A 14,379-nucleotide genomic window follows, 5' to 3' on the forward strand; every position below is an offset into this window, starting at 1 on the left:
AGCGTATTTTAAGTTATGAAGAATGGGTATGATGAATTTGAAAAAATATTATTACTTTAGAACAATTACGCCCCCCCCCCCTCCATTTTGATCGCTGATAACTCGGTTATCAATGCGCACAAATTTTAATCAGTGGCCCATTTGAGCGCATTTGGGGCGCGATTCAGTGGACTATAGAAAACCAAAAAATTTAGAGTGGAGGGGGTGGGGCGGTGTAACTGACCTATAAATATGTTTGGGAAATAATTTTCAAAGCAGTGTATCTCAGATGTCACTATCGCTTCTACTGAGTATGAAGCGCACAAAACATCAATAATTAATAATAAACAATTTATACATTGCTGCCGACATGCTTTTAGTATAAGAAAACAACTACTTTATTTATAATTACAAAAAAAATTCGTGATTGAAGACTCTTCAACAGTGAAGATAAATGTTGAACTATTGAAAGCTAATAGTGTCACTAACTGGGGTCTTCACTAAAAATAAACTTTTGCGTGGAAAATTCATATTTTCGGGTTAAAAAATTGAAATATTTGTTATAGATAATTTGTCTCTTTCGTTAAATGGTTCATACTTTTTTAGTGTCAAACTACTTTGTTGAAAGTTCGTCTTTTTATCAGTCAAGCTATTTTGTATTTAAAATTCAAATCGTTTTTGGTGAAAACTTCAGTGATGCCTTACATTTTTCGTCGAAAATTGATCTTTTTTGTTTCAAAATTCAATCGTTTATTTGACAATTATTTTTTAATTAAAATTTTGTGTTGGAATCTGAAATCTTCAAAATTTGTTTTGAATTTTCTCAAGAATCTTATGCGTGATGGCTCTCCTTTGCATAAAGGGTAAACTGGCTTGGCCGGGGTCGAAACCGTTATAATTTCGGTCTTTATACTTTATATTTTGGGGCCTTACATTATCGACAGAAAGTTTAGGCACACTTCCTTTAACCGTTTGAAAATTCATACATCACATCAAAGCCAAATATCCTTAAAATGTTGAAAAATCATAAAATCAAGAAAATCCTACTTCTTAAATCTAAGCCAAAGTAGAATAAACTATATTATGTAATTTTTTATTATTCATACAGAATATTTATTTATGCAAGCCCAATTTTTGACAGCCTTAAGTTGAAGATTTTTTCTAATCTTTATTTTTTTATAAGATGCAACTTCATATTCAAAACTGATTTTTTTATGTAATTATGCCTGGAAATCTTTTTTGTTTCTTAATAATTATTTCATAAAATAATAAAATAATAATGATTCATTCCAAAAATATTTCCAAATAAAGTTTTTTCCCGTGCATTTAATGCTATTCTTTTCCCCCTTAGCGCTGAACTTGCACCTTATTAAAAAATAATGGTTAACGATGAATCTCGGACTTTTGGCTTCAAAAAATTAGTAATGCACGAGTAAATATTTTCTATAAATACTCAGCCATTACATATTATTTAGTAAACTGATTCAAAGTAAAATTTTCTATTCTTTAAAATGATTCTATCTATGTACAAAGACGTAGATTCAGTTTCAGCACAAATATTCATCTTTAAAGTGAAGTAAGAATTTCAAACGGTCAATGGAAATGTACCCAAACTTTCTGTCGTTAGTGTATATATTTGAGACTTTTTGTTTGGGACCTTTTTTTGCACTTATAGTTTAGAGCCTTTATTTGAAAGTTATTATTTGGAGCCTTCTGGGCCTTACTTTGGATTTGGATTCTCCAAAGTAAGGAACGAAAAATTGAAATCAAAAAAATTTGTTTGTTTTAGTGCTCTTTACGCAGCTGCAGTATGTTGCAAGAGCCCTTTTTCCTGCATCCTCCGGGTACAAGACCTCGGGATGGTATTTATATAAATCCAATGAGTGCCTTTATTGAACCTCAAAAGTCAAGGGACACAGAGTCATTTTACCTTCATAGTCCTAATGATCTGGTTTATACGAGGATCACGCAAATCTTTGGCGATAATCAGAAATCACGCAATGGAGAACGAAACGTCATCCCAAGGAAAGATGAAACTTTAACAGGTAAGTGGCACGTCCCAGATATTACCTACTCCGTTAACGCTGCTTACCTGCTGCTGATTCTACTGCTGTTTCTCTGGCTCATGATGACCTAGATTCAGTCAATCGACATCATCACTCTTTTCATGATCGATCAGGGATCCAGAATCTTTAATATAATTTCACATTGTTACACTGTAGCTTTCGTTACAATCTCCAAATAGTTTTACATGTAATTTAAAAAATTCTATTATCATTTTCCAAGATCAATATTCAATATTAAGAATATTAGAAAGAGTGGGAGTCCAAATTATTGTTCGAATTTGAGTACAAAATGTTTGGATCTGGTGCAACATAAATTTTTGGATATATACATAGAGTTTAAAGTTCCGAAATCGGGGTTTTTATAATTCGGTATTCACGATACCGAAATTACATAATTTTTATAATTTGGTAAGTCCTTTAACAATGAAAATAACTTTGGATAGATTATTATCCTATTGTCTAATTAATTTGATATTTTTAAAATGAAAGCAAGGCAACCACTTGACCGTCAAACAAAAAAAGGACAATTACAGTGATTTTCTAACCTAATTTTTCAGACTTTATATTTCAAATCAAGTATCTTCCTCTACTTTTTGTCTGTTTAATTTTTCCAAAAATTACTTTTGATCAATTTAAAAAATATGGCCCATTTTCTTCAAATTTTTAAATATTTATTTTCCCTTCTTTTATTTTTCTTCATTTATTTCATTTATTCCACACTTATTGCAAGTATAAATATTCTTACATGATATACTTCCCATGTTCATTAGAAAGTCTTTAAATGGAATTATTAAAAAAAATCTGCCCGCTACCCGGGTAAATTCGTATTGCGCGCTATGCGCGCGGCTCGCTTCGCTCGCAAGTTAGAGCGCGCCTAGGGCGCGCGACGGTTGAATTTCGCGCTTCGCGCTCGAACATCATTACAACTCGCGCTCGGATATTTATTCTTTGCATTTGGAATGCTTGAAAAAAACTTTATCCATAATCAAAAAGATCTCTTTTAGATGGCAGTATTTATATGCGTCTTCATATTCTGAATTGTCTACTTAATTAAGTATAGTCAAAGATTAAGTTTCTCAAAGCTCTGTAGGCTTTGAGGTACACATTCTCTTTTATTATTATTTTTTTTTTCAACGTTATTTTTCACTAATAAAACAAAAAATACGCCTCCTATCAAGAAGTGATTCTTAACGAAATTGTAGATCTTTTTTGGGATAACCGTTTTTGTTAATTCATCTTTTTTCATATCCTACATAGTTTGTCAACAAAATGGAATTTTTTATTTTCCATTATTTTTTATGCAATCAAAATTTGAATTTTCGATTTTTGAAGAAAATCCCAAAATTAGTTATCATAATCTTGTAGGGCTTTCAAAAAGAAATTTTTTTCTCTTCTTGACTTTTTTTATATCGTGCGTTTTTCGGCTTCAAATTTTGATTTTCGGTTGATTAAAAAAATCTTGAAAACGCTATAACTCTGAGAATGTTCTTTTTATCGTAAAATATCATTATGATAAATTATGTGTTCGTTCTAATACTATAAATATCCGTGCATAGAATTTTCAAATTCAGAAAAGAGTTGTCTAAAAAATTTTCAAAATGCGCTTACTTTTTGAATTTTTATCAAAAATGGCTGGTTTACGAACTCGTCCTTTCTTTTAGGACCTTAAGTGTGCAAAAGATGAATTTGATTCGTTCATTTTTTCGAGAGTTATCGTATTTACGGACGGACGGCCGGATGGACGGACAGACAGACGCCATCGTGAAAACCTGATTTTCGGATTCAGGGAGTCTCGAAACGTGGAGATCCGTTGAAAAAGTGTGATCGCAAATTTCCGACAATTCTAATACTTTCTCAATCATAAATCATGAGAATGTAAAAAACTATAAATTATGTAATAATCCAAGCTATTATATTTAAAAATGGACAACTAAACAATAAAAAATCTACATATTGTACAACTGAAAATTGAAAACGACCATAACCCAGGTAGAAATACACCACCGGCCCAGTACTGGCCCAGTACAGTCTGCCGGAGTTCCAGTACTGGCTTGTAATGTTTGGCGGTACTAACTTGCCAGCATTGGCGCAGTACTGACTTCCAGTACTGGGGCAGTACTGGCAAACCGCTGGCGTACGAAAATGCCGGAGTTAATTTTAAAAATGATAAAAAATTATTGAATTATTTTAAAGACCATCCATTCTTCATCATAAGACTGCATATCATCCAAATATTATTTATAATTACAAAAATATAATTTTCAAACTATTCGTTTAATTTTAACACCGATTATTTCTAGAATCTAAAGATATAACAAAAAAGGTATGTGGAAAATAAATAATAATTGACTGCGAGTATTTTGTCAATACATGTTCGTGGCACTGCTTAGAATGAATACATATATTATATTTTTAAACATTATATTAGAAATAAAATTCCTAACGCTAAGGGGGATCGAAAACCTACATATGTATACCTCAATCTATCGCCTAGCAGTCGGGAGTTCTAACCACTGCGCTAAACCGACAAATTGAAACTTGGTGAAAAGGCCATCCTCATGAGCTACAGTTCAAAAAAGTTAAAGTACCAAATTTTGAGCTCTCTTTTTCTGATTATTTATTATTATACGAAGTTTTGTAAATATAAAATACACGAACTGTTAACAAGAATATCAATTAAATAATTATTAAATAAATCATTTAAATCCACTACAATTTTTCTTCGTGTAATATTTGATTTTTTCGCGTTTTAGACCATTTTAAAAGTTCTGATAATAAAATTTAATGCGCATTTAAAATTTGTATCGACGGAACTTAGAAATTTTACCAAATTGCGCAACAATCTTTTTAATAACAATTTTCTTTAAACCTTCGTGTAACGTTTTGATTTTTAGATGTTTTAGACTGTTCTACAACGATTAAGACATACATCCAATGTTCATAGACGTTTTTTTTTTTAAGTCTATTTTTGTACTACTGGTATAGTGCCGCCCGGTCGTGCAGCAAACGTTCTGCCAGTACTGAGCGAACCACCGGCTGTCTGTACTGGTGGGCAGTACTGGGCCAGTACTGCGCCGGTAGTGAACTCCGGCACACTACCGACATTTCCACCTGGGAAGGCTGAAATTAAGGTAGAATTATTAAAAACTAGATATTTTCTATTTTAATCACGATTTATAAGGCTGGAGAGATGGTAGATTGTTGATTGAAGCGTTAAGAATGAAATCATTTTAAATCAATAATTTCGAATTATATTGAAGAATTTCTGATCGAAGTCGCACGCAATTAACAAATTGACTCATTTTAATATGAAAATGTTGCAGTTAAATAATTTGATATTGAAATTTTGATGATAGAGAGATTTAAAATGGAATGAATTTTAGTTTTAAGCGTTTGAAATTGGATAATTTTATGTAGAAATACATTGAAAAATGTTTGATGTCTTTTTGAATCGTTAAACATATAGCAATTGAAAACTGAGTTAAAAAATTAGAAGTATTAAAAATGGAATAATTTTCAATTGAAACTATTTGAAATTAGATCATTTTAAATAGATTATTTTGAAGACATTTTTTTCTTGAAGCCTTCATTGTTCAAACATTTCACTTTAAGATCGTTGCCATAAAGTTTTAAAATCGGTACCATAACGTTTTCTCGAAATTGGATAATAATATTACCTTTTTTTAAATTTTTATTAGTCGCTATTGATTGATCTTAGAATGTGATCGAAGGATCGTCAATAATGCAATCAACGCTTCTTATAAACACGAAAAATTAAACTAAAGATAGTAATATTACATTCCAAATATTAAATAAATATAGAAATATAGAATCGCTCTATTATGTATGCAAAAATAATATACCCGCTGCGTGGGCACATTCACCCAGGGCGCGCGGTTACGCTCTCGCGTTTCGCGCTCATGTTCGTACGTTTAGTACATACACTTTGACTACATTTTTCAAATATCATAAGCATTATAAATTTAATCGAAAACTGTGATTCAAACTTCTGAGGAACAAAAACAGTACAAAAACCGGACAGGTCAAATTTTATACAAATCGTATACCTTTTCTGATGAGAGTGTAAAAATAAATTAATTTGCCATAAATAATATTGTGGTAATTCTAGTTTTGGTTTTTATCGTGAAAAATAGCATTAAAACATGAAAAAGTAAATTTTTTCAAAACCTAAACGCAACACAAAAAATAATATTTTTGTAGACTGTTAAGAATGTATTTCACGATAGAAACAAAAAATACGCTTCCTATAAAAAAGTGATTGGCATCAAATTTGTAAATTTTTTTAAAAGGCACAATTTTTGTCTTCACATCTTTTTCACTATTTTGCATAGGTTACCAGCAAAATGTAATTCTTGATTTTCCATTAAAAAATTCAAAAAGTTATTCTCATAATCTTGTAGGTCATTGAAAATCAACATTTTTCTTCTCTTGACTTTATTTTCATATTGTGCGTTCTTTGACTTAAAATGTTCTTTTTCGTGTATTTTTAGGAATTTTACAAATGCTATCAAGTCTGCTAAGTTTTGGTTGTATCAAAAAAGTCATAAGGATAAATTGTTCGTCTTCTTTAATACTACGAATACCCGTACAGAGAAATTTTGAATCTTGAAAAAAAGCAATCTCAAAAATATTCAAAATGTGATCACTTATTGAATTTTTACCAAACATCGCTAGCTGACGAACTTGAATTTTACTTCAAGATACTAAAAGAGTGTACCAGCAGAATATTCAATCTGTCAAATCTTTCGAAAGTGATCGTGCTAACAAAAAAAAAACATTCACGAACGGACAGACAGACATACAGACTGAAAGACAGAAACATTGGTAAAAACCGGTTTTTTGGATTCAGGAAGTCTTAGAACGTAGACACGAAGCGGGCAGATTTTTTTTACTGTTAAGAAAAGTTTTTCATGAATAAAACGAAAACTACGCATCCTATCAAAAAGATATTTATCACAAATTTGTAGATCTTTTTAAAATACACCATTTTTGTGTTCACATATTTTTATCTATTTTTCATAGATTAACCGCAAAATGTACAGAAAATTTTTGAATCTGGATAAAAGTGGTGTCAATAATATTCAAAATGCGCTCACTTATTAAATTTGTATCAAAAATGGCTGGTTAACGAACTTCGCCTTTATTTTAGGACACTACAAGAGTATATCAAAGGCCAATACAATTTGTCAACTCTTTCAAAAGTTATCGTGCTAAAAAAAAGCCATCCAAGAAACGAACAGGCAGGAGGACAGACCGACAGACAATTTCGTAATAACCTGTTTTTCGGGTTCAGGGGGTCTCAAAACGTGAACATTTGACAAAACCCGGGGGGGGGGGGGATTCAAAATGTACACAAATCTAATACGTTTCCTGATGAGGATGCTAAAATGAATTAATTTGTCATGAATAATATGCCCGCTGCGTGGGCACATTCTGATTGCGCGCTGCGCGTGCGGAGCTTCGCGCCAAGTTTGGGCGCACCCAGAGCGCATGGGTACGCTCTCGCGCTTCGCGCACCTTTGTCTACGCTTAGTACGTACACTTTAACTACATTTTTTTAAATATAATAAACATTATAACTTAAATCGAAAACTGTGATTTAAACTTCTTAGGAATTCTAGCCATAAATTTTAATTATATTTTTTTCGAGTTGTTTTTAAAGAATATTTGCAAAGCACCTACGGCCTTGAAGATTACATTCTCATTACGAAACTGGCACTCGATAATTTGTGTCCAATTGAAAAACGCTTTAAACTTACGGGAGATCCTAGTTAAAAGAAACATAAGAAGCCACCGAAACACGAGAGCCTGGATGAAAAAATGCATGGACGTAAAAGAAGCTAGAGAAGTATGCCAGGACATAAAAGTATAGCGGCAAATAGTTAATAAAAAGAGTGTCAGTATAAGCCTGTGACAGCATTTCAACACAGAAATGTTCTTTTTTATATAATAATTTTTTCCTTGGAAGATGTGCATAACGAAGGCTTTATTGACACTGAAGGCATAGGTGCCAAGGATAATGAACATCATGCACCGGATCCATTAGAACCACATCCGGATATTAATAACGATGATTGGGATAGGGAAATTTCAGAAAAACTACAGCACCTGGAAAGAAATTTTGGTCATGCTTTACTAGAGTTCAGATATGTAGAACCAACACTAAGGCATTCTCTGCCCAAAATGAACATCACAAGTTATCTGCGTGCAATAATAGCACATCTCGACAGCAAGGCTTTACCTACGTATTTGAATGAAGCACAAACTGCGTTAGAGGTGCAAACTCTTGTATACGGTACAGTTGTGCCAACTGTTAGAACCTTGGACCGGTAAACTAGGCCTGCAATTGCATTTTTTGTCCCAGCAAGGGATCGAGATCCACCATGGAAGATCAGGTTGGATATGGATGTCAGCAAACTGAGTTGCAAATTGGGTCAATTAACTCCATGTAAAAAAGGAAATAGAACCAGAAAGCTGATGAACCATGTTACTAATAATCAACCCTCGGCACATCGAGACATAACACCAGCAATATTGGATGAAATTTTAGACTCTCAACGACAGAGACTTGATGTTCTTACTGCCATACTGCGCCTCTGGTTGTATAAGGTCACCCAACTCTGGAGGATGTGGTGGTGTTGGATCATCAACAGGTTGAGGAAGAACATCAATTTCTCCTGCTTAACCGCTTGAAGTGACTTTCTCTAACTGATGTTCATTGCCGTCGTTTTCCACGCCAAATCAACTTGTTGTTTAGTCTCCATTGCTCGGTCTTCTGTAACATGTAGATTAGTCCTGATATCCTTCACTTTAGCGTTAAGATCTCTTAATGAAACTTTTTGTATATTAGGATACTTTGCAGAAAATTTTGTTCTTAAATTGTATCCTTGTTCCATTTTCGTTTCAAACTTCGCACTTTCGTAATGAAGACGCACCAATTCCTCTTTCATTGTGGTATCCCAATTGATGCTCTCCCACGGTATTTCTGTCGAGGTGGTTGGCTGCAAATCGCTACCGCTAGCCAAAACATCCTCAGCAGGCACAGTTGATGTTTCACTGCTTACCGTTTGTCGCAAATGTTCTTGCTGGTCAGCTGTTTGACTAGTGAGATCTGCCTGACTATCTCGCAGCTCACCATGGCCACCGTCCCGCATGCTGTGGCCCCAGTTTTGGCTCCAGGGGCGCCCCGACGATCCTGGGGAAGCGACAAGCGTTTTATAATCTTTAATATATTCTCCATTTTTTATTGATAGGTTTTGGTGTACTGCTTAGTCCCTCTCATCTTCGGTATCAGCCTATTTGGCATAGGAAACCCTGTCAGTAGCAATGCTACCGCCAACATTGCCGTCAAAGTCATGAGAGGAGAGCTGAAGCCCAACCGTGACATCAATGCGGAACACCTTCACTACGAGACTCAGATTGATTATGAAGAGTTTTCTCAACTCGGCAAACGAAATCAAGGTGATCAACACATATGCCATCCCTGTCCTCACGTACTCCTTCGGGCTCATAAAATGGTTTAACACCGGCCTTGAAAAGTTAAATAGAATTGTTCGCGTAGAAATGACGAAGCACCGAATGCACCACAGAAATTCAGCAATTGAAAGGGTAGTTCTACTACGAAATTTAGGGGGTAGGGGCCTTGTATATGTCAAAAAACGGTGTGAGTCGCAAGTTATACAGTTATGAGACTATTTTAACAGCAAACGAAATGTTGCGCTTTACAGTACCATCTATTAAGCGGATCTTGACTACATGCCCTTAAATTTGTTCTCAAGTGGGGCCTTGAATATCATGGCAGAAACCAAGGAGAAATTAAAAATACAATGGAGGCAGAAAGCCATCCATGGCGAGCACCCCAATACGTTAGATCAAAACGAAGTGGATAGTGAGGCATCTAATATTTGACTAAGAAAGGATGTTCTATATCCAGAGACGGAAGGATTCGTCATTGCAATACAGGACAAGGTTGTCATCACCAGGAATTATCGCAAACACATGTTACATCAAGCCGTGGTTCACCGGTCTCGATTATGTAGAGATACCAACGCAGCCATCGAGCTCATTATTGATGGCTGTCGCGTAATGGCTCAGAGAGAATATACGCACAGACATAATGATGTAGCGGGCATTGTACATCAACAACTTGCCCTAAACCTAGGTCTCTTGAAAGAATGGATGCCCTTCTATAGATACATTCCAATGCCCGTTTTAGAAAGCGAAGATTACATCTTATATTGTGATGTTACTATCCAAAGGGATCATTACATCCGGGCCAATCGACCTGACACCGAGATGCGAGAAAAATAAGGTGGAAGAATCTACATCATCGACATTGCTTGTCCGCTTAACCGAAATTTGCAGTCAATCTATACAACCAAGGTCCAAAAGTATAGCGAGTTCAGGCATGAAGTAAAGACCATATGGTGGAATGTGAATCATGCATCTATTCATTCCATTGTGATTTCGGCTACAGGCAATGTGCACGCAAGATGCACTGATCATCTTGAAAATTAAGGAGTTAGCAGGGTATTGGCAGCAGCTCAGAAGGCCGTTTTATTAAACACCTGTAGCATTGTAAGAAACTTTCTTGACCATCAGGAAGCGAGCGACTAAATACCCGTGAAGTGGCAGATGGTAGCTCTAAGAAAGCATCCAGAGGTGACTGTTGTCACCTCCAACGCTTGAGACCGCTCGTAATTGTATACCTAGAACATCATCGCAGGAGGTTTCAAGCATAGTATTAAATTTTTTTAATTAATTTATAACATGCTAATCCCATCAGTCACTTGACTTAGTCTGTAGCTATGATACCAATAACCGGGTTTACCCGAGTAAAAGTTTAATAATAAAATAATAATAATCTCTTAAAATCAATAGTTGCATATTTCTGAAAATGATCCAACTTTTTGAACTTTTTTCTGATTAAGAAATTTCATGAGATCAGTTTCGAAATGCATGTATTTTATATCTTATAGAAATATGGATTGATATTTCTTAACCTATTAAAAAATTTTTTTTTTCGTTTTTTAAAATTCTCAGAATTTTAAAAAGAATATAACTTTTTGAATTTGTATTCAATTTAAAAACGTCATAAGATAATTTGTAAGTCTTTTTGCCGTGTAGCAGAAAATTGGACGAAAATTTTTAGAACTCATAACAGGTTTTTATTCAAATTTTTAAAAAGCTCCAACTTTTGGAAATTTTGTCGAATCAAAAAATTTTACTGTGATAGCTTCTAAATATATTCGATATCTAGTGAAAGAGTTCAATTAAATTTCGTAATCTATTCGAAAAATATTTTTTTCTATTTTTCTTAACATCTTCAAAATGTTCAAAGCTTACTTATAAGCTAATTTTTATCAAAATCAAAAATTTTATTTAGGTAATTTGCAAGTCTCCTATCCATGTATAAAGTTTGAAAAATTTCTAACATTTGAAAAAAATGTCAAATTTTGAAAATGCTCTAAATTTTTCAATTTTGGTTGGAAATATCTGCTTAACGAACTTAACCTTCATTTTGGGAACCTTAAGAAGTGTATCAAAGGCTAACTCAATTGGATAAATCTTTAAAAAGTTAGCGTGACTACAACATTGAGGTAACCATAAATACAGATAGACATAAATACAGACAGACACTGACAAAATTTCATGATTTTCGGACTCTGTGAGTGTCGAAGCGTAAAGATCTATTAAAACCCAGAGATTGAAAATTTGGAAGATTACATTAAACTCCCATGAATGAAAATGTAAAAATGTGTAATACAGTGGGATCACACGGCGGAAGCGCTTGACGTCTTATTAATTACGCTAACGCATTGAGGACCCGCACGAATGTAAAGAGAATGTATATTGGTAGAGTAGTGGGGAAGCCGAAGAGAAGTCTTTAGATCAATTGCAAATCGCCGCACAAAAAGGAGACGCCATTACAGAGAAATAGTCTGGGATCCGAAGAGGAGAGTGAGCATCCATTTTAGGTCCTAATGATTTGATGACTGATTCTTGTGCGGAATGTTCTCCAGATTCCGAATATTTCGGGTGCACATAGCGAAGTCCCGGTCGTTTTGTTGTTATTTGACATTTTATGCATTTAGACAAAAAATGTCATATCTCTGAAAATTATTAAAGTTTTGAAAATATGTTTTCATATTCATTTAAAGAAGTGTGATATGCACAACTTTTTTTAAAGGTGTATGTTGATTTAATTGATAGTTTTCGAGAAAAGCAATAAAAAGACAATTTGCTTCAAAATTTTTTTCAATTACGCTATTAGTTTAGAAAATTTGATCGAGTAGGATATTTGCGTGTGTGAGAGTGCGGTTCAGATTTCCAACATGCAGCTTCCAAGCCCCCCTTCCCCCACCCCCACCCTCGCTGCGTTTTCATTCAATGCTCTTACTAACACTCGTATACGCAGACGTGAAAACTTTGTATTTATTTCGAATTTTGTCAGAATAAACTAATAGCCTAATTGAAAAAATTTCAAAACAAATTGTATTTGTTTCAATTCTATATGATTCCAGAAAAAAAATTGTGAAATGATAAAAAATTGTACTGAAGAAATGGCTTTTCATTGAAACGCTATTTTAATGTTTTTCTTGAAAACAATTAATTAACTCAATATACACTATTAACAAAATTTGTGCAAATCACACTTCTTTAAATAAATATGAAACAAATATTTTCAAAACTTTAATAATTTTCAGAGATATGCCATTTTTTATCTAAACACATAAAATGTCAAATAACAACAAAGTGACTGGGAATTCACTATGTGCACCCGATATACAATGAAACTTCCAGAATTCGAAGTGGCATGGGACGCGGAAAAATTCGAATTGTCGAAAATTCGAATAATAGAATAATTCAGTTTTCAGGCGATATCTTAATAAATAAAAAATTAGTAATAATAATTTAAGTTTATAATTATAATTACAAACAATTATACATAATAATAAAATAAGATAAATAAAAATATTAGACTGAAAAAAATGTGTGAAAAAAATTACATTTATAATATTTTTAACATTAAAAGGATAGGACTTTTGGCAGGGACCCACAAAAACCTTCGAGATATCGGCGGTTCGAATTATAGAAGTTTCACTGTATTCGGAATCTGGAGAACATTCTGCACAAGAATTAATCATCAAATCATCAGGACTTAAAATCGACGCTCAAGTGCTCTTGAATCCCAGATTAAGAAGGTAAAGAAAGTCCTTAATATGAAATCTCTAAACGATATTGTCGATTTCGATTGTCACACTACTCGATTTCCATTGCTATATGCGTGAGACACGAGTTGTGAATGGGCTAGACAGAGTTGGGAAATATTGAAAAAATTTTTACGATTGCTCGTTCTTTGATAGCTACACGCGTGCGAAAGAGACACTCGTGAGTCATCGTGAGTTAGACAGTAATGGAACGTTACACGCGTTTTCTTGAAGTTAAATGATCCCAACGAATCTGGTTTGATCTGCGCTTGCTTAGATTTGAGTGACGGTCATCGGCTACGATGCGCGTCTGTACTTGATTTTTAAATACGTACGCGAACTAGAGCCAATGAGCGACGTACAGTTCAAGCATGCGCAAGTATTTTTGGGTCACTGTGGGAATAATAATCGAATCAAATTTCGAGGTCGCTAATACTAATCAAAGCTTCTCATTTACCACCACCTTTTCACCTGTACGACTGCAATCGCAATACAGGGCATCTGCTTGTTATTTATTATCGTATTTTTATTTCAAGTTCGGAAAGAACATTTTAAAGCCTCCAAAGCATTTGAACGAGTTATCTGGACCATTAAATAAATCTACCTGAGTGCCTGCGGACAATTTCTCCGAGCTTCTCAGAGCTTTGAGAATCCTTAGCATATACTCTGACATTTCTATCTGTAGGGTTAGTATATTTTTAGTTATAAGTTAATGTTTAATCTATTATTTGTCGTTAATATAAACAATAACATTAAGTAATATTTCCATACAGCATGGATTTTGTTATTTAAGTCCATTGCTGGTGGAAAATGCGATAACAACTTTTGAAATTTTGAGGTTGGGAATTAATGTTAGAATACAAAAGCGAACTCCTGGTCGCAGAATTAGATAATTTCAGCCATTTTAATGTCAATCTTCCGTATATATCTACAAAAATCTACCAGATATTATTTTTTGCTATGAAAGGTAACGAAAATGTACTACAACAACTTTAAGAAAATTAAGCTTTTACTGAAATTTTTCTTACAAGTTACACAAAGATTTCATTCAAATTTATAAAATGTTTGGTGGAAAAACAGAAACTATTTTAATCAGGATTAAA

The 14,379-nt window shown here is 33.8% G+C and overlaps 1 protein-coding gene across 3 annotated transcripts in view; it reads left to right on the forward strand.

Moving 5' to 3' along the window:
- Positions 1-14,379, forward strand: part of LOC117180298 (uncharacterized protein DDB_G0284459) — a 107,441-nt gene that overhangs the window by 30,664 nt on the left and 62,398 nt on the right. For all 3 annotated transcript variants that reach the window (XM_033372715.1, XM_033372716.1, XM_033372717.1), the window contains exon 3: positions 1,769-2,024. In XM_033372715.1, coding sequence (XP_033228606.1) covers positions 1,769-2,024 — 256 coding nt within the window. The remainder of the gene's footprint in view (positions 1-1,768; positions 2,025-14,379) is intronic.

This window comes from Belonocnema kinseyi, chromosome 9 (genome assembly GCF_010883055.1).
Source record: "Belonocnema kinseyi isolate 2016_QV_RU_SX_M_011 chromosome 9, B_treatae_v1, whole genome shotgun sequence".
In the NCBI taxonomy this organism is placed as follows: Eukaryota; Metazoa; Arthropoda; class Insecta; order Hymenoptera; family Cynipidae; genus Belonocnema; species Belonocnema kinseyi.